The sequence below is a fragment of the Propithecus coquereli genome, unplaced genomic scaffold (genome assembly GCF_000956105.1).
Source record: "Propithecus coquereli isolate 6110/MARCELLA unplaced genomic scaffold, Pcoq_1.0 Scaffold96, whole genome shotgun sequence".
In the NCBI taxonomy this organism is placed as follows: domain Eukaryota; kingdom Metazoa; phylum Chordata; class Mammalia; order Primates; family Indriidae; genus Propithecus; species Propithecus coquereli.
In genome coordinates, this window is record NW_012155951.1 from 4315776 (window position 1) to 4337783 (window position 22008).

At 33.9% G+C, this 22008-nt stretch overlaps 1 protein-coding gene across 1 annotated transcript in view; it reads left to right on the plus strand.

The window, feature by feature from the left end:
* The window catches only part of PIK3C3 (phosphatidylinositol 3-kinase, catalytic subunit type 3), a 137573-nt gene that overhangs the window by 8779 nt on the left and 106786 nt on the right, over nt 1–22008 (plus strand). The window contains exon 3 of the mRNA XM_012665090.1: nt 7276–7405. Within this exon, the coding sequence (XP_012520544.1) occupies nt 7276–7405 (130 nt within the window). The remainder of the gene's footprint in view (nt 1–7275; nt 7406–22008) is intronic.

A 22008-nucleotide genomic window follows, 5' to 3' on the forward strand; every position in this document is an offset into this window, starting at 1 on the left:
GTCTGCTGGTATTAGTTTGTGTATTGTTGTATAGTATTCTTTTGAGATTTTAAAAGCCAACTGCTGTTTAAGAGAGTTGAAATTTTCAAATGAATTTATGAATTTTAAGAATAATTAGTTTGTGCCCTAGTGACTTACAAAGGTGATGATTGATGGCATTTTTGTTTTTAAGTTTCGTCATGAACTTTTGGACTTAAACATTTTTCATATGTTTTAGGACATTGCTGTCTTTATTTTTTATAATGCTCTAAAAATTCCATTTTGGTGAGTAGGAGCCCCATGTCCTTTTGGCAGTACTCGAGTAGTCATTGGTAGTTTCTTTGCTTTCTGGTAGGCAAGCTGTTCCAGGCTCATTGGCTAATTTTCTGCCTCAGACCTGGAATCACTGAAAGAAGTTCTGGTTCCTTTTAGTGGAAAATGGTATAGACCTCAATCTGTCTGGACATAATCAGATGTCTTAATTTTTACTTATTTTACAGTTGAAAAATGTTATTTAATTTGTACATTATTGTATGAATGAGAAAGGTCATATTTTGATGCTTATTGACTATTTGTGTTTGTTTCTATGTATTGCTTCTTGATGTCCTTTGCCCTTTTTTTTAAATTGAGATAAAATTCACATACTATAAATTCTTTGGCTTTTTTTAAAATTGTCATTTCTTATCGATATGTAAAGAATCTTCGTAGATGAATAAAATTAGCCCTTCGTGTATTATGCTACAAATATTGCTCTTCCTGTTTGGCTTGTTCTTTAATATGTATTTGTTTACTTGCTGCTATTCGTGGATCTTAAATTGTGATGTTGAATTGATCAGTTTTTATTTTTGGGGGCTGTGAATTTAATGTTTTAGAAAGTTAATTCCCGTTTAAGATTATTATTATTATTTAATTTTTTTTGATAGAGGTGGGGTCTCTCCATATTGCCCAGGCTGGTCCTGGCCTCAAGCGATCCTCCTGCCTCAGCCTCCCAAAGTCCTGGGATTACAAGCATGAACCACCATGCCAGGCCAAGATTTATTTTTTTTAAAAAAAGGCTTTCTTCTGTTATACTTGTTAACAGAAAAAAAGCCAAACTCTGTAAAATAATTTTAAAGAGATTTACTCTGAGCCAAATTTGAGGACCATGACCTGGAGCCACACCCAAGAAGCTGGGTTACGGTTTGGTTTTATACATTTCAGGGATACAGAGGTTACAGGTAAAATCATAAATCAGTACGTGGGAGGCATACATTGGTGTGGCCCAAAAAGGTGGGCCATCTCGAAGGGGGCGTGGTGCTTACAGGTTATAGGTTGGTTTAAAAATTCTTTGACTTATAATTGGTTAAAGACATGAAGCTTTGTCTAGAGGCTTGGAAAGTTTTAAGATAAGAAGCCCTTATTCAGAGATAAGCCACCTGACATATATTTGAGTAAATTGAGGACCTGCAGGTTTGTCTTGAATACCCTTAGGCCTGTTAATGGGTTGGTACAAAGGATGTCCCCAAGAAGGGAGGGGGGCATGATGAGACATGTCTGACCTCCCTCCTCCTAGCAGGCAATTTAGTTTTAGGATACTCTTTTGGCCACGAGGGGGTCCATTCAGTCAGCCAGTGTGGGGGGGTGAGCCTTAAAATTTTATTTTAGTTCACATGCTTTTATTCTTTTACATTTAAATCTTTGATTATCTAAGATTATTTTTGTGAAAAGAATGATGTATTGAGAATCAGCTTTTTAAAAACAAAAACAAGAGATTTGTATTTGTCTCAACACTATTTATTAAATAAGCCATCTTATCCAGCTGTTTTAAAATAGCATTCTTATATGCTCAATTCATTGTGTACTGAAGTCCAGCAGAGACAATATAGTATATACAGTCCTGTGGTGGTTAGGAAAGCAAGTTGTAGAAGTAGATTATCTGGCTTCAAATCCTGGCTTTGCTTAATATCTGTGTATCCTTGGGCAAGTTGTTTAACCTTATGCCTCAATTTCTTCATCTGTAAAATGAAAAAATGATAAGTATTTACCTTGTAGTAAGTAGTATCTACCTCATAGTTTGTGATGATTAAATTACTATTATGAGCCTAATATGATATGTTATATATTATAGATAAATATATATCAGATAATATATCTATGTATTTAATAAATGTTATAATAAACTCAATAAATATTAGCTCTCATTATTTCTGGACTATTCTGTCAGTTTTGAATACTATTATAAAATGTTTTAACATCAGGTAATGATAAGCCTCATAATATTTCCAGGTTTGTTTCATCAAAATAATTTTATTTGCTCAATTTTAAAAAAAACTCATTGTTATTTTGTTAGGAAATCTCATTGAATTCTGTATGTTAATTATGGAGAGAATTGACACCTTTCTAATATGAAATTTTTCTCCAGGAATAGAGTGTGTCAGAAAGATTTCTGAACTTATGAATAAAATCTAGATGTAATCTCATTTGGAATACTTGATTGCTTACTAATGTGTAGGTATTTTAGTTTAATGTAGCTATTAAAGAGATATTTATTATTGAAATCCATACAGGAAAAGTAATTTAGACATAGTCTGAAACATTGTAACTTTAAGTTTTTAAATATAGTTTTTGATGAATTAGCATGTTACATCAGAATGGACATATTGCTAAATTAGTATTGTTCTTTTTGCAGTGTGTTTGCTCCATATTTTTCTTTACTAGGGAGGGTTTGCTTGCAGCAGAGTTAAAAAAAAAATACAACAGTTTATTACTCTTTTTAATGGTTAAATATTTTTGAGAAACAGCCAGACAGACCTCTTGGTTTTTCCTTACCGTTTCTTCATGGGTGGTCTGGGATATCAGCTGGCGAGTCTCTCATAAAAACACCTGTGTCAGCACTCATGGGTCTAGTTTCAGGAAATTTTCTGACTAAGCTGTAGGTGTGGGACAATTGAAATTTCCACAGAAGTGCAGTGTAATGACCTGCCTAAATCCAAATAAACTCTTTCTCAGATTGACATTTGACAATTTTCTTAAGTACTACATTAAATCAGTAGTAATCGACTTGTGAATAAAAATCATCTGGGAAGCTAACAAGAAAAGGGTCTGAGGTTCTCACTAATTCAGTAAGTCTGTGGTGGAGCCCAAGAATCAGCATTTTAAATAAGCATCCCAAGTAATTCTGTGAAAGGTAGCCTATGGACCACATTTTAAGAAACACTGCATTAACCTTTGTCATAGTAGTCTATTTATGTGACCTAAGCTTGCAGTTCTTTTCATACATTCTTCTTCCTTTATTCCTTCCCTTGATACCCACTTTATTTATAATTTTACATAGATACCAGTAAAAGGAAAATTCTTTTACCTCTCATCCAAACCAAACTGGAAATGTGCCTGGAAGACAACTCAGTAGTACTTGTTCTACTTTAAAAAGTAATTAAACCCCAAGGATTTCCATAAATGTAGAAGTAGCAATAAGTGGGTGGTAACTTAAAAGTACTTTCTGGCATTAACTAAAATAAGACTTTGAATCTTGGAAAATCATCTGTTTTCTCTTAACTCTAACTGGAAAATAGTTCATGCTAGTCCTGCATGCCCTGAACACATCAGATGTCAGCTCTAAATGAAACGCGTTAGAAAGCAGCACTGATTCTGTGAAATTATCTCACTTAGAGCAGGGTTTCTCAAACTTGAGTCATTTGCTCCCAACTTTCAGAATTCCAGCCATATTTCTGTTCTAAGTATGTTCTTATTTTTATTTAACCAAGCTCACTTTTTTTACTCACATTTATTTTAAAAGAAAAACTTGATACCCCTGCTGTACGTGGAACACAAGTATCATTTAACATTGGTAGGTAATGGTAAAAACTAAATACAATGAAAATAATTATGCTATTACATTTTTAGAAATTGAAGCCAAAAAAAATCCCTAATGAAATAGAAATGATATGAATTCTATTTGATTTGCAAAGTATGCATACAATACCTGCAAAAAAAGGTCCTTCATTAATTAGAATGGTTCTGTTTGCACATAGTCAGATGTAAGGGAATATCCAGCTCACTGTGAATTTAAGGTGAAGATAAGGTTTTACGTCAACATTTTTTTAACCAGTCCAACTCCTATGTGGCTGTAGATTTTAATATAGGTCTATGGATGCTTTGAAAGTAGGGAAGGAGTGCAAAAAAGCTAGATCGCCAACTCCTATTCGCCCTAGACTGGCAATTGTACTGACCTTCACCACAGAAGAGGAAACTCTAAGAAACCCTATGAAGTTAAAACAACACCTTTTTCTCTCACTGTCCTTGGGTCTTGCCCTGAGGGTGAGCTCTGTTGCAGTGGAGAAAAGCCAGGCATTATCTAGCCAGCTATAGGACTTCTTGTTCAGCTTTGGATTGTGGAAGAAGATGATCTTCAGGATGTTCCAGGTGCTGTAGCAGAGTGCAAACAGCCATTTGTGCTACTGGGTCAGAGCTGCTTCTCTGCATGGTGCTGTCATCCAGGGAGACAAAGCAATGGAAGTCTACTGGGTGGTCTCAACAGGAAGCCTATGCAAATCTTCTTCCACCTATCATCAAAAATCATGTCATGTGCCACCACTGTTCTCATGACTTAGAGAAACACTCCCTTAGACCATAGTTTCCTCAAATATTATTTATACAATGAAATAACACCAATTGCCCCTCACCTTTTTCCCCAAAGAGTTCTGGTGTGCACTTAGTAGCTTTTAGAAGTGGTCCTCAAAGCACCTAATATTGTAGTATTGGTGATCTCCTGCCTTCCAGCTCTTGCTATTTTCTAATATCCGTTGTGTGTACTTGAGCCAGTGTGAAGCTGAATTTCTTGGAGAATAGTCTAATTAATAATTGAGTGACTGAACTAGGATAAGGCTAGTCTAATTAATAATTGAATGATCTGTTAGGCTAAGGCTGGAATAACTTACTGTCCTTAATTTGAAGGTTTAACTTGGGAGACTTCTAAGTAGCTAAAGAATGGATTGATCATTAGGTTGAATTGGCAAAGTACCATACGCAAGTTGCAGATTTCTCTTGCGTTTGTTTTTTCTGAATGTGAATTCTGAAGTCAAGGCAGTTGCTGCTGTAGTGGCTTGGCACTGCAAGCTGGAGCATCAACAGCAGCTGTTGCTGGGGCCTCTGCTGGAGTCTGAAGGAGATTCTGCTGTGCTGTTTCTTCTGTCTTGCCTGTTTGGCTTAATTTCCCAAGCGGACACAATGCTCTGAGCATCTTCTGGCTTGCCACCTGGAGGCTGTGTAACTCTGCAATGTTCCATTAGTGTCAAAAGAAAGTAGTATGTTCACTTGATCATTTGAGTCACTTGGCATCACCCCTACGCTCCATGTCCCCTATCCTTAAATCTCTTCTCCAGATCCATCCCAAGGAACCTGCATCATTTAGTAAACTGACTTCTTGCCAAATGTGCTTATTTTTGATTTAGTTAAGTTCAGCCAGCCATAGTATTCACTTGGGGAAGGGAAGGTGGAAAGAAGGAAGGGAAGCCTTCTGCTATTTCGGAAGTTCCATTTAAGGATATTTATTTAAAGTGGTATTATCATCTCACTGTACCCAGTTCCTTAGAGATTGCTCTAAGCAGGTCTGCTTGATGTTGAATCTATATCTCAGTTCATAGGGAAAGAAAATTAACTTTATAAAAGGCTTGTGTATGTGTGTGTGGTTTTTTAAATGCAGTTTTTTGTTTCGATGTTTAACATGGCAAATAAATTTTGAGGATTTTGAGTCTTCACAATGAGTTAGTGCATTTTGTATTGAGCCTATAAGGTAAGCTTTTACAAATATGGTTACTGGGATTGCCCGTTTTATTGCCAACTTTAGAGACCTTGTAACAGATATGGTCCTTAACCTTACTGTGCTCATGAGCTTGTAGCTATCCTTTATAGTTCCCAATGTAAATGTTTATGGCATCATTACTTATATACATTATATAGTGTTCAGTGAAAATCATCTTTATTACCTCAGGAAAATCTGTGAAGACATTTTCCATTAGCCAAACATTATAAGAACAATTTAAAAAGTTTATGTAAACCTTTTATAGTTAAATAGACAATTTTTTAAAGATTGAAAAAGTATCAATATACCCAAAGATGTATCTTATTTTTTAAAAATATAATTAAATACAAAAGTGTACAAAATACTTTAGACTTGCCTACTTACCTACACACACTTCTCGTTTTTTTCCTTTCCATTACAGTTGATAACTTGCTCTTTCAGCTTTGGAGCAGATGCTATTTGAATAGACTTCATATTTGGAAGTCCTTGTTCAAAAACACTTAAAAAAGAAAACACATTAACAGAAGACCTTTAACCCCCCATAAAAAACAAACTGAGAAACTTGACAGTAGCATAAGTAAAACACATAGTTGTCTAAAACTCTTTATGAATTTGTTTAGTCTTTAGATCTTCTTGGTAGCTTTTTGAAGGAAACATGATAATTCAAAGGTCATATATTTTTTCACTTTGAAGCAGGATAACCAAGCTTAGGGTGAATTTTTACTATGTGCTAAACTTCTGATTTGCAGCGTGGGAAATTTTTTATATATGAACCCCCTATTGTATTCACTTTTAGAAAATTCCTTTTATGGAAAAGAAGACAGGAGAAAAATCAACCTGTACAGCAAAAAAGCTATAAAAGCTAACATTTATTGAATACTAAAATATGGCAGTCACATTTTAAGTACTTTTTACTTGTTCTGATTTATTTAATTTAGTTAATTATTCCAGTAACCTTGTGAGATACAGGTAGTCTTTATATTCTCATTTTATAAAAGAGGACACTGAGGTACAGAGAGGTTAAATGACTTACCCAGTGTTATGTAGGTAACAGCACAGCGGGTATTCAAACCCAGGCAATTCGACTTTACAATCTACTATGCTGAATTGTCACTTAAAGAAAATAGTTGTATAATTATTTAAATTTTGATTTCAATCATTGTACATATGACATTCTTCCATTGGATAAGAATTTGATCTCTGTTATTTTTAAGATCTCCGCTAAAGTGGTGAAGAGTGTGTGCTCATTACTGATCCTTCTCTCCTTTTACTCTACCTGTAGAATCCTCTGCAATAATTCTAACTGCTTGGAGGAGAAAAGAATGGCACGTGAAAAACAGTGTGACATGGATTTTAGCTGCTTAGTTAATTGCTTTACATCCCACTGAGGGCTTAAAGCTTGGCAATAGTGACATGCATTTCCTTGTGTAAAATTCTTTTTATTTTTGGGAATCTAAAATTTCCTATAATGAACTGTATTAATTTACTTATACTCCGAACATTCTCTTTTTCCCTAGCATGTTTCGCCAAGGGATGCATGACTTGAAAGTCTGGCCTAATGTAGAAGCAGATGGATCAGAACCCACAAAAACTCCTGGCAGAACAAGCAGCACTCTCTCAGAAGATCAGATGAGCCGCCTTGCCAAGGTATAAAAAAGATGTTTGGAACAGGTGGAAAGCTTTGAATGATGTCCATTGTAGTATACCATGACATTATGAATTCTGTCAGATTTTTTTAAAATTTAAATTTAACTTTTGCATAACAGTTTTATTGGATATAATTCATACCATAAAATTCACCCTTGGAAAGTGTACAGTCTAATTGGTTTAGTAAATTCACAGAGTTGTGTAATATCACCACTATATAATTTTAGAACATTGTCATCACCCTCAAATGAAACCATGTACCCATTAGCAGGCCCTCCCCATTCCCTCCTCTGCCCAGTTCCTGGCAACTACTAATCTACTTTCTATCTCTATGGACTTGCATATTCTGGACATTTCATATAAATGGAAGCATATAATATATGGCCTTTTGTGTCTGAAAATCTGCCAGATTTGAAAATGTGAAGGACTTGCAGATATTTTCAAGATGATCACCTACTTTTACTGGTGACATAGCGTGAAAGTTCAAATATTACATGCTAGAGATTCTTATGTTTGGAAGTGAAGATTCCTTCTACAATTAACTAGTCTAAATTTCTTTCACCCTCCCTTTTATAAGCAGACTGAGTTATTATTTTTTCTTTCACAATTATTTTAATCATGCGTTTTCACTTAGAAATACAAAAACTAAGCTCAGTTCTGTACTTAAATTACAGCACTGTCACTTATTTTGTGAATCTCCTTCCGCATAGCATTGAGTTAGATACTGTTTAAAGATCCTTTTATAATTCTTTTGTTAAGAGATTTTCTTTTAATTCTTACATGTATTTTTCCTTTCCAATCTTATTAGTGTGGAGGATTCCTTTTGTGTCTGGAGAAAGTTTTGATGCCAAGCATTTAACAACTTGTTTCCTTTACCTACATATGGAAGAAATCCTAATTATAAATAATAAGTGCTTGCATTGGCTAGATTTTGTGCTGCAACATAAAATTTTTGTCAAGTCCATTCTTTCTTTTTGTATTACTCTTTTAAGGAAAAATGGTGTCTTAGGTAGCTAATAAGCATATTAACCAATATATTAATAAATAAATAAAATTTAATATTCAGTTGATCTACTCATTCTGGGATTTCATTTGCATTCTTACATAGGATGTAGGAAAGTTCTTGAGCTTTTCATATGTCTGCCTTCTCTTTAAGAGTTTATCTTTTTAAACTACTCTCTGTGACTTTTATAAACCTTGAATAGTTAATAGAAATTTTATTAGAATCAGCTCATTTATAGCCTGTGAGTCACTATAATATGAAAAAGGTTAAATGTCAACTGCAAGTGGAGTGTAGCATATATTGAAGAAGCAAAAGCTTTTAAATTGTCTTTTAAGAGCAGCATATTGTAGATGAAATTCTAAATTTGAAGAGGAATGGACAGAACCAAGAGATATAAAGCTGCATGGTTGCATAATTTATCTATTTTGTTTATCTATTAAATTAATTAGGCTTCTGTTCACATGTTTCTAATTTTTTACCCTAATTATTTTTGATGGAAGATTTAAAAATAATTTTATAACAACTATGATATTTTTCAGATATCAGTTCATGTAGTATAATTATTGGAACTTGTTCGACTTGGACTTCAGCTTTTTAATGTATCACAATGTTATGGTATATATTTCTCATTTTAATCTTTTGAATTTTATAGTAGAAAAAAGACATGACTTGATAATGATCAACATCTTTATGATTGAAACAGTAACCCCTTAAGAGTTGTATGGGTTCATATTTATTCATTTAAATATCCACGTACATTAGCAACTCTAGAAATGATGACTAAGCATATGCAGAACTAAATGAGGTATTGGAAAGAAGCCTTCTTAATGTTTTTGTTAATTGGTAACAATCATCATCAACAGTCTAAATTCCTCATAAAAGAGTATGGCAAGTGAGTCCTACTTTTTTAAGAGATAGTTATTAAAATTTATATGCTGTCTGCATTGCTCAGAATGGTTAGCAGTTTTCAGATGTCTTGTAAATCTTTAAAATGGGAATAAAAATTAATGAGAATAAGCATCTACCGTTCTTCTGAGGGTAATTAGAGCCAAGCTCTTTTACACATTCTTTTACCCCTAACAGAATTGTACCTTTAACTTTTGAATGTAGTGTATACGTCAGAGCTTGCTATGCCGTGACAGCTTGCGTTAGTATTAATTTATGTTCCCCAAAGACTGAATAGAAACCATAGAAACCAGGAATTACTTTTTTTAAGGGGAAAAATGTATCCTGTTCATAGTATTGTTAAGGAATTGCTCCCTCTTTGAAGGAAGCTCTTTCTGTTTCTTGGCACTTTGGACTAATGCTATATTCCATTCTCGATACAGCATTTGGCTATGCTCTTTGAGGTTTCAATACTGTTATATCTCTGCTGCTATTGAGGAAAAATGTGTTTAAAAATGATGTCCTGGGTTTGAAAAAATTGGAAGCTTGGGCACTTGGAAGCACTTTACAGTGGGAAGAGCACTGTACAGTTATTCAGAGTTTTGACCATCCTTCTAACTTGGGGAAATTAATTTTGAGCCTGTAAAATCAGAAGTTTAGAATGGATGATTTCTAAGTTCTCGTGCAGCTCTTCATATTCTGATTCTGAAAGTACTGACATAGCAAGTAATTGAGATTATTTATCTACCTGGATTTTACAGTTATCACCTTAGTAGAGAATAAAGTTGTGATTATCAATTTGCAATTGTGAATGTGTTGTGTTCATGTCATTTCATTTTTTCTGCAATGTGTGTGCCTAAAGTAAAGCATTATACAGGGCTTGCCTAATGTGAATAATGGGGCTGTGCTCTTAGATTTTTGTTGTTGTTTGACTAGTACTTGCTTCTTAAGTGTTTAAGACAGACTTTCTGAAAAACAACTCTTTCCTCACCCAAAGCATGATCCATTTGCCTTGCTTTATACCAGAGAAAATATACTTTGATACTTACATTCTTAACTTAAAATTACACTTAAATTACTTTACAATTTTAAGAACAAAATAGTGCCTGCATTCTCACGTGCACATGACTAGTGTGTGCTTGCTTACTCACACGTATGCACTCTCTTTTTCTCTCTCATTTTTCTGGTTACACATTATAAAAAGTTCAGTTAGATTGTCACCCTCTCAAAACATTTTGAAAATGTCTTAGGTGTAATAAACTTTTAGAAACTGGGACAAAATTTGTATGCTCCCTATTTCCATTTTCATACAAAAGGTACAGAAATTGTAGATGTAATGCTCGTATTTCTCACACTACCATTTTAAGAAAAGAAATTAGTATTCAGATAGGAGAGGTTCAGTGGTTAGAACTGAATGGTTTATTTCTTGTTGCCCTTCGAGTTTTTAAGCCAGTGAATTTATTATGATAGTTTCTAATTGTTGAGAAGATAGTTGGCTTAAGAGTAAAAAGTTGTACATAAATTTTAGTACAATAGCAAAGCATGGTTACTATGCATTGTAGCCCTAAGCCTAAATAAATAGCATAGTGACAGTTTGCAAACTGCAATGTAAGACAGTTGATGCAGTTATAGAACTGCTTCCATCTTGGTTGCCTAGGGATACTGAAACCAGAGGACTGTGAAATGAAGATTAACTCTTTGAACTGTGAAAAGATGATGTTAGATAATTATTAAACGAAGAACCTCAGCTCCAAGCTGTACTTAATACTCTTATTCTGATTTATGGCTCAACTATGAAAGTTGAATTCTAACTACAATATGAATAACTGAAGTTTAAAAACCTGCTAAGTTTGACAATTTTTGAAGGCCAAATCCTTCAGAATGAACTTTAGTAGAATTAAACTAATGATTTTATATCATTTTGTGAACATGCATAGTTTTCCTTTGAGGCAAAATAAGTATGAGAAAAGGAAACAACTGTTTTTCTCAGTTCAGGTCTTATTTTTTATAACTTGGATTTCTTAGACTTCTAATAGGGAACAGGAAGAAATGGAATGCATTAAAATATACTATTTCCTACCCCACATCTTCCTTATTCTCTCATCTTTCCTATCTCTAAATTTCTCTAGTTAATAAAGTGTCTTTCCATTTGAATTGATTTGTGAAAATAATAAGAGACCAAACTTCTGGGGCATTTATTAAACTTTCATTGTCCATGACCCAGCCTTTTAATGGTTTGTGGGCCTTCCTTGAGCAAATTTATCCATTGTTCCCATCTGCTCTGTCTTTCAGCTTGTCATATAATAGGAGTTTTATGACTAGAATACATATCCACCTGGGGTTTTGGATGTGACTACCAAGCTTTAGTGTTTGATTTATATTTGAATCCATGTCTTTAGACATGAAAGGTTAGTGCAAAAGCATGCTTCTCCACTGTCTCCGTTTCATTTTAGCAGCTCTGCTTGATGCCTTTGGAATGTGCTTTAGTTTCTGTCAATTTGATTAAGAGGAGGCAAAGAGAAAGTAATGACTAGATGAAAAATGCTTTGTGGTCTGTGTGACACAGATAGGTTTGGGAACGTTGAGTAGAGTGTACAGGTGAGCACTGCTGCAGTGGAAATGTGGTGGTGTGGTGGCGTTTCAGACTGAACCTCAGAGTGCCTGTGTGGGTTCACTGTGGGTCCAGCATCCAGACTTCAGGTTTATTGCAATAGGAATTGGATTTTTTAGTTTGTCTTGAAATAATTAGTTTCTTGAGATTAGATTCATGCCAACCACTTCAAAGAGTTATTTATAATCTAGAGCTGCAATGCCTACTACGATAGCCACAAATTACATTTAAATTTAGGCTAATTATGCTGGGTGCAGTGGCTCACACCTGTAATTCCAGCACTTTTGGAGGCCAAGGTAGGAGGATTGTTTTAGGCCAGGAGTTCAAGCCCAGGCTGAGCAAGAGCGAGACCCGTTTCTACAAAAAAAGAAAAAAGAAAAGAAAAAGAAAAATTAGCTGGGCATGGTCGTGCACGCCTGTAGTCCCAGATACTTGGGAGATTAAGCCAGAAGCATCACTTGAGCCTGGGAGTTGGAGGTTGCAGTGAGCTGTGATCATGCCACTGCACTCCATCCTGGGCAACAGAGTGAGACCCTGTCTCAAAAAATAAATAAATAAAAATAAATAAATTTAGGTCAATTAAAATTAAATAAAATTAAAAATTGAATTGCTCTAGCACGATAACCACACTTTAAGTGCTCAAAAGCCCCATGTAGCTAGAGGCTATCTTATTGGACAGTACAGATATGGAATATTTTCATTATTGCTGAAAGTTCTTCTGGACAATGCTGATCAGCGTGCCAGTTTACTCAGTTGTAATGGGTGAGTACATCTTTTTAGTAAGCATATTACTTGTCTCTGCTATGCAGGACACCATTTTTCAAGGTACCTTAGAAATTAAATTGGTCTTCATGAGATTGTTACTTTCTTAGTGAGCCATGAAAGAGCTAGAAAATTCTATGAGGTATTTCTCTCAGTTTAGGGAAATCTAAAAAGGACTTTCGCTCTTTATAGTTTCAGTATTACTTGAATGTTCTGGTTACACTGTATCTTTTGAATAAGCTTTGAGAAATTATCACAATCACAACAGAATTCTTTAAAATCAAGGTTAAAATATTTTCTAATGACATATTTAATTTTCTGAAGTGGGATTGAAGTTGTTTATTTTAAATTATTTTGTTGTACTCTTTGATTCACTGAAATATTTGCCCTTGAAAGAAAATATTTTGCCTTGGTGCATTGCGTCAGATGGGTACTTGTCTCGAGGCATTGCTTAGTGGACCTTCCTGAGAGTTTAGTTTTATGTATGTGGACAAGTCCTCTTTATCTCCACCAAAATCACTTGGGATGTCAAAGTCATGCTTTAAATGTTGGAGACCAAAAAAAGATTATTACTAAGTTCCTGATGTCATTATTAGTGCCATTATGACTAATAGTATTTATATTTATATCACGTTATATGTATAAAGTCCTTTAATATCAGTGAAACTTTTAGCATAGATTGCAAACTGAAATGGAGAAGGAGTTAAGATCATGGCTTTGGAGACCATTTTTCATTCAAATTTCAGTTGTGTTTCTTATTTGGCTGTGATCTTGAGCTAGCTGAAATGCTTACTAAAATAGAAATAGTAGTTGTATCTACTTTTGGGGATTATTATAAAGACTAAATGTAAGTGATTAAATATTTAGCATACTGCTCAGCAAATACTGAGCACTAATAAATGTTGGCTGCTGTTATTACTTTATTTTATTTTTGTTTGATTCTGACAAGTATAGGATCAGGACTTGTAACCTACATTGTTTTTAAACTCATGAAAAGATGGAAATTTAGAGAAGTTAAGTGGTTTATTTATGGTTACAGTTCTGATAAATTGCAGCACCAGGATCTTGTCTAAATATCTTAACAAAGATAAGTGTCAATGACATATGCTTAAGATTTAAGGATTGAGAAGAACTTGTTTGCATGAAGAATATATTGTTCTTATTCAGAAGATTAAAATTGTGAAATTAGGAGAAGAGGGAGCTAGAATACAAAACAGTGTATTCACTGCAGGTCCCCAGATATGATATCAAAGATGATGTCTATAACTCAGTAAATGGTGACCTGTCTGTGGTAAGCACCCATTACAGATGTTTGCTACGAATGAATTGGAGTTATGAATGATACTTATGGCTTCAGTTGTTACCAATACGTTCATTAAAACCGGTAAAAACAGTCAATCTTAAGATTTCTTTTTACCATAGTCAGTATAACCTCAAAGGACAAAGACTTAGGAGGAAAGGAAACATGATTGTGAAAAAGGTGTATATTGTTCAAAGAAACTATTAATAGGATAGGAACTTCAGGGTACAAACACATGTAAGAACCCTATGGTAGATATATAAAAGACAAAACTAACTGATTCTATAAAATTGTGGAAACGTTCTAAAGCTGTGGAGAGGAAATGGCTGATATTTTATTCGTGTAATCATGAAAAATGGTGCAGCTAGGTTAGTAGTGATGCTAATGAAGTTTCATTTATTCAGCTCAAACTTCTGTCAGAATACTGCCTTGATCGCAGGATCATTTTTCAGAGGTTAAGGAAAAAAGGACACTGCTTTTCTAGGCTAATTATAACAACTGTGAAAGAACTGTTTGATGAAAGGAAGTAACAGGAACTTTGGAAAAAACTAAAGATGGCACATTATGCTTTGGGATTGCAATTATAGTCAAGGAGAGGAATAACAGTCCAAGTTAGAAATAAGTCAGTTCGTACAAAGTTTGGAGAAAGGAAAGACATTCCATTGATTTGAGACTCTAAAAGGTAAGATAGACTCTCAAAACCCAGTGATTCTCAACGGGGTGATTTGGCCTGGACATGAGAAGGTTATGGGTAGAATTGTCTAAAATTTGGAAGGAAAAATCCTTAAGGATAAAAGAATATTTTTTTATATTTTTCCTTTTGTTTTGAATGGACTAAAAGCACATTAAAGAAGTAGGTCTGTGGTAGACAACCCATTTGATTTTGTTGCGTTTTGTCGTCTTTATCAAACAAAGCGCTATTCAGCCTAGGGGCAGTTCACCGAACAATTTAATTAAGTAGTAACTGAAGCCCAAGATTGGAGAGAAGAGGTAGTAAAAAGGCATTCATTGACTGTAGATTTATTCAATTTCCTTAGTCCTGGCAAACTAAATACCAGGATTTTAAAATTATGTATGTATGTATTTCAATTTTTATTTTTATTATAGAACAATTCAAACAGAAAAGTACACAGAAGTATGTAATACTCATCCATATTCACTATCAGGATTGAACATATGTTAACATTTTGTTTTGTTTCACATCTTTTTAAAAAAAGATAGAAACATCACATAAAGATTTCCCTCATTCTTTCACTTTGTAATTTGCTTTTTTTATTTTTTTAAACTTAATGCTGTTTTTTGATATTTATCTTTGTTGATCTATATGGCTCATGTACTTTCATTTAAACTGCTGTATGTTATTTGATTGTATGAGTAAATCCCAACAACTTCAACTTTTTGCTGTTTTTAACCAGTGCAGTGTTTGATAGAAACCGTAGTTTCTGGAACAGTGTTTAATAGAACCAGTAGTAGAGGCATCCTTGTTTTTGTTCATTACTTTAATGAGAATGCTTTTTACATTTAACCATTTGGTAAGATGTTGACTGTTCTTGGTATATTTCTTTCATCAGGTTAAAACAGTCTTATTTTACCAAAACTTTACATGATGAATGAATGATGAAACTTGCCAAAAACATTTTGGGATCCTTTTGATCATGTTTTTTCTTCTTTAATTTAACACGTAGACGAGAGTTTCCATAGTGGCATACACTGTTAGTCTCAGCTACTCTCGAGGTTGAGGCAGGAGGGTCACTTGAGTCCAGGAGTTCAAGTCCAGCCCGGGCAACACAGTGAGACCCTATCTCTTAAAAAAGTTAATATAGCAGGCCTAAGGCTGCTATCTTTAGAAGGGTCTGCTTGCATATTTGGCCCTTGATTGGTGTCTGAGAACTGGCTTTCTGAAACAAGTCCTAACTGATACACATATTTTACTGTTCCTAGACTGTACAATGTGATTTATGGTGAACACCTGCTTTCTTTCTGGGAGTCTAGAATTTTGGTAGTTGTGAGGCAGAGAATACCTGTGTGACCAGCCCCCAGTAAAATCCCTAAACTCTGAGTCTCAACTGAGCTCTCCAGGGCCACATTTTTCCTGTTAGAGAAATAGACATACTCGTGTGTATCTCTTCCCAGGAGGGGACGGGTGAGCATAGAAAGCCTGTGTATGGATTTCTCCAGTCCCCACTTACATCTTTTTCCTTTACTGACCCATCCAAATGTATATCCTCATTGTATCACTGTCATAAATCTTAACTGTTGATTACAACTGCCCCTGAGTCCTATGAGTCCATCTGGTGAATCACTGAACCTGTGTGTGATCTTAAGGGAGTCTCTGTAACAATAATTTAGTGGATTTACACTAATATTTTTTGTTAAACTTTTCTTCCATTCTTGGAGTAAGTCCTGTTTGGCCATTATTTTTTTAAAATTGCTTAATATAGTTTGCCAATTTCTCCTGAAAGTTTGCATCTATATAAGTCAAAATTGCCTATAATTTCTCTTGTTTTCACTTTCCTTCCCTAGTTTTGGTATCATGGTCATATTGGCTTCAGCAGGTTTTGTAGACCGGCTTATAAAACCACCTGACTTTGAAAACGGGAAATTCTTCTCTAGTCAATATTAAGGCTTACTGTATAGCTATGGTAATAACATCTTGTTCTTTTCTTCATGTTTTGATTCCTTGACTTATGTTTTATGTCTTTATTGTTTTATTTTGAAATACTTATTTCTAATTTTCTATATCTCATTTTCTGGTGGATGTATTCTGTTATGACAACTGACTTTAGCTTTCATTCAATTATGATTGCAGATTATAAATTTACCTTTTGTGAGGTTTACCTTTCTAGATTTTTATACCTATTTTACTGTTACTTTGCATTTTTAGCTGTTCGTTGTGGGAGGATTTTCAGTTTTTCTTAGTTTTCTACGTTATTGAAACTGGAATCAAACCCAATGTTATTTGCTAATCTGCAGTTGATGTAAGAGAAACCTGGAGAATGGGAAAGGTATATTGAAAGACTAAGATCAGCAAATGTTTTGGTTTTAGAATTATGTTTTGCCAAGTGATTTTTATTATAAGTTTGACATCATTTCTTGTTACAAATCCTAGAATAGGTTGTCAAATTGATGATTTATGTGGATTTTTAAATTTATACCCATGTAATGTTATTTTATAGTTAGATTTTAGAGAAATGGGAAATATGAAAGTATCCCGGAAGGCATTTTAAAAAATGAAGGAATTACCTTCTATTTTATGCTTTTAAAATTAATAGAACTATCAAAACTATTGGAAGATTTAAATAGTAATGAGATACATTGAAAATGGGGAAAAAGACTGACAGTCAAGACCCCTGAGTTACAGCTCTCACAGTAGATTATTGCATAACCAGTTATTTCTGTATTTCTGGATATTTTTCGTTGTTAAAATGTGGTCAGTTGAACTTCATTATATTTCGTTTATAGGTTATAACAAATTAAGTATACTTTCCTTGGATTCTGAATAAATTTCTGCCTTGATGAAGTTGTATGAAATAATGTATATGAATAAACTGGCATTCTGGATAAACTAATAGAATAAATTATTGAGAAGTGCCTATTAATAATCTTTTCCCCTTATAGTAATTATGTAATTTAATGTTTTCATAGTATAACACTAAGTTTCTAAAGTTACTTTCTATCGATTCTGTATGTTAGGGTTTTTCTTGGGAAGTTGATATTCTTTGTGAGAAATATCTATACTTAGTTAAGTCTTCACTTAGGCACCTCACATAAAGATCACCAACTTTTGTTACCTTCCAAATGAAAACACAGAATCCTGGCTATAAAATTTGGGTTGGGTGGAAGAGTCTCATATTTTATTTTTTTAAATGTTTTCTAAATGACAATAATAAACAACAAAATTATGATGATAACTGCTGAAATTATTCAAGGCTATTAAACTTATTCAGTGGCACTACTGACATCACCAAATATACCTCTTAGCTACAGGTTTTTGTATAAATTTGTAGTATAGCTTTTATAAACTGTTTGTTTGATTTGATTCTGTGTTGCCATTCTTTTGTGTTACAACCAAAGAGTTTTGAATACCTTGTAAATTTATTCCTAATGCTACATGGTGGCATCTTTTTTATTAGTTACGTGGTTTGCTTACTGTTATCTAAGACTGTCAAAACTTTTAGATTTGTCTTAGAACCAATGGTAGCAAGTAGACTAAATTAGTTTTTGCCAGTGTAATATTGAGCCCTAAAAGAGGATTGATTTATGTTCTGTAAATCTATTGTCTGTCTTTACAGCTATAGTTTCTGCCAGAAAAATAGAAAGTAGCGTGCTTTTAAGACAAGATTTATCTCTGAGAAGTTTAACTAAATGAAACTTTTATGAGGCAAATACTACTCTTCCTGAATAATAAGATTTACATGTAAAGTTTGAAAGTAAAATGGAAGATTTGTGGCCAAGACTTCATTAATCAGGAAGATAGAAGAAACTCCTATGCTTGCTAAGAATTAAATACACAGGCGTGTACATACTCTCTAACACACATGCACATACTCATAATTCCTTTTTAAATCTTAGTAGTTCAAATGAATTCTTATATACAATTGCATTCTGTCTTGTTATAAATTACTGCATATAAATTACTATATTTGATTTAAAATTCATATTGTCTTATGTTTTTTGAAGAATTATACTTTTTAATAATAGTAATTTATGAAAGAGCCATAGTGCATCATGCACCTGTATTAGCAGACCAATAATGATATTCTGTTCAAGAACTTACTCATTTAGCTCAGTTCTATTCTAGACTCAAGGAGGTGTTTGAGTTGAAAGAGTAAATTATGGCCTTTAACTTGAGAGAGTTTAGAGGAACAAGATATGAACTAGTTGAAGAAATGCAACTTGTATGATCATGCTGGAAAAAATATGCCTCTATATGGTAGTACTAGACATTTTTATTGACCAATATGGCTACAGATGTTTCAAGAGAGAAATTTTGAACATTCATGTAGGTTCCATGAATTTGAAAATTTTCTCTGTCAAGTGACAGAGCAGATTCATTTTATTTGTTTATTTTTAAGTGGCAGAGAAAAGTAGAAAAAATACAGCTTTGTCAATTTTTTTTCTTAGATTCCCTAGGAAAGCATATATGTGTCTGGCTTAAGCATCATGTCTGTTGTATAGCTATTTTTTTTTTTTTTGGAAAGTCCCTTTATCTTGTAATTCTCTCCTTTTAAAGTTTCTTGAGTAAGATTTGATACATAAAACCTATACGTTTCCACTTATAAGACTTTTTATTAAGCACATGTTGAAAATAGTAACATCACCTAATTTATATGTGTCTTTAGTTTTAGTTGGATCTGGTTGAAAGGCCCTTGGAAGAAAGAGAGAGAACAATCATGTTTTAATGTTTTGTTCTCATTTAAGATGGTAAAGTCAGTTAAATTCATCAGACAGACTTTATTCTTTCAGTTTTTATTATGAAGTAAAACCACTTTATTTAGCCTCATCTTTATGAATGCTAATCTTTAATGGTTTTCTCAACAGAGATTTCTCCACAATTGTTGTTAAAATAACTTTAGCTTTTAAATAACTTTTGTTTTTTCTTATAACAAAGATAGTATACGTCTTCTACAGTGGTAGAATATTGTTAAAGCACGAAGATGACTGTGAAAATCACTCCTAATCCACACCCAAAGATAACTATCATTGATATTTTAATATATAAGTATATATAGTATGTATGAATGTGTGTGCATTTATTTTTAAGTTGGGATTATAATGTGTGTGTATGTTTAATTGAATCCTGCTTTTACCCTTACTAGTGTCTCAAAATTGTTCCAGATCATTTAAGATACTTCTGTAACCTCGTTTGTAAAGGCTGGAGGGTTTTGCGTAGGGTGGATATACCATAATTCATTTCAGCAATCTTCTGTGTTTGGATATTAAAAATGCTTGCAAACCTTTGCTGTTAAAAAGCCAGTATCTACTTTAAATTTCCTGTTGGTTTGATATGAAAAGTGAGTATGTGATTGCGTAAAGTCAGGATCAAATTCTTTCATTTCATCAGTTAATATTCTATCTTATGTGCTTATTTTGTTTTCATAACTAGATATTATCCTACTTGAACAATTGTACCATCTCTTAATAACAAAACTAACCTACTCTTTATAGAATCTGTGAACTTGAACCATGTATCTGGCATTGTTTAATATTAATAAATGTATATTGATTGATGTCTGAGAGAGGGAGTGGTGTGAGAGGTAAAAACTTACTTATCGGGTACAATGTATTATTCCGGTGAAGGGCACACTAAAAGCCCTTACTTCAGCATTGTACAATTCATCCACGTAACAAGAACGGTTGTACCCACTCATATTTTCAAATAAAAAAATTAATTTTAAGAAAAGATGAAGTAGGTATATGAATATGAAAGAAGCTGGCCAAGGCAAAATTTGTAAGGCAGAAATCATTTCTCTCCAGTTTTCTTTTGAGTCAGTATGTGTCTCTATGTCTTTTTGTCTCTTTCTCCCCATTTACTTCCCACAGAATTTTAGACAGACTTGAAACAGATAAGTATTGTTTTTCAGTCCTCCTTACTCTTTCCAGTGTAAAAATCTAGATCATGATGAACCTTAAGAAAGCTGATTCCCAGTGTAGCATCTTATGTATGTGTAGATGTTCTCACTCTCCACTCTGAACGAAACTTGATTTATTCAGTAAATAGTTATTGAGGTCTATGATTCTGGTCTCTATAATACTTGAGCACATTGAGTTTACTGATGTGCTGACAAACAAGTGATTTCCTCTTGCTGGAAGGTTTCGTCCTGTTTGTTTGGCTAATTCCTTATCTTTCAGGTCTGCTTCAATGTTACCTGTCTGAGACACCTTCTCAGGACCTCCCCCCACTCCCACTATTACTTTCATGTCACTGTTTCAATTTACAGTTCCACTTTTAAGTGCTTACCATATGAATGACTCACCCCTTTCCACCTTGAAGTTCTGTGAGGGCAGTGGACATGATGGTAGTTTGTTACAGTAGCAATCGAGTAACATATATTTATGTTCAAAGTGTATAAATACTAGGGAAAATTAACCAAGGGCAGGAATCATTTTTCTTCCCTCCAGCTTTCTTTTGAGTGTTAGTCTCTTCCTCCCTTAATTCTTCTCCTCTAAATCCCCAAAGCTGTTGGGCAGAATTCCAAAGTATGCAAGCATTGTTTTCTATTCTGTCACCTATCCACATAGAAAGTCTTTCAGTAAATATAAATAGTCATTGAATGAATAAGTGCTAGGTTCTGTCAACCATTTAGAGCTCTAGCACTCACGAAGCTTATAGTATAGTGAGATAAGAATAAGGAGCGATGAACTGTGAGTTGTGGTGGTCTGGGCATCTGTCTGTTTCCGAGATCATGCTCTGCTTTGACATTCATTTTCCCTGTTCTAAGTCTGTGTGCAGTGCTGCAAGTTGGCCTACTTTTAGCTCTGTCCTTGGTACTTTTATTAAACAACTCCTATTCTAAGACATCTTCCTCAAGCACATATTTTTATTATTCCATTAAATCTGATAATGCATGGTTAGTACTCCAGGAAATTTACTGGGCGTGTTTTTATATGGTTCTTGGAGACCTTCTTATTTAAATAGCTCTTAAAACCCCTTGATGTTTAATTCTTGGAGAAGTTCAGTTAGGGCTTAGTTATGCCTTTTTTGTGACAATGGGTTTTTCTTCCCAAACTCTATATGACTTCTTGTGAATTCTGTAGAAACCTATTTTCCATAAAAAGAGAGAATGTCACTTTTTAACCAATTTCTTGACCTGTCTCCTTCCTAGAATGAGCATCCTAGTGAGGATTATTTCTTCATAAGCAATAGAAACAGATTGAATTACTTTTACCCTGCTGCTTAACAGAATGCAGATTTTCTCTTTGGAAAGATGTAGGTCACTGACATTTCAGGCCCAGAATGAAATATAAATTGTTATGCCAGTAATAAAATAGTAGGTCAGTACTGTCATCTATGTTTTAAAGTTCATTTTTGGTCTGTAGTG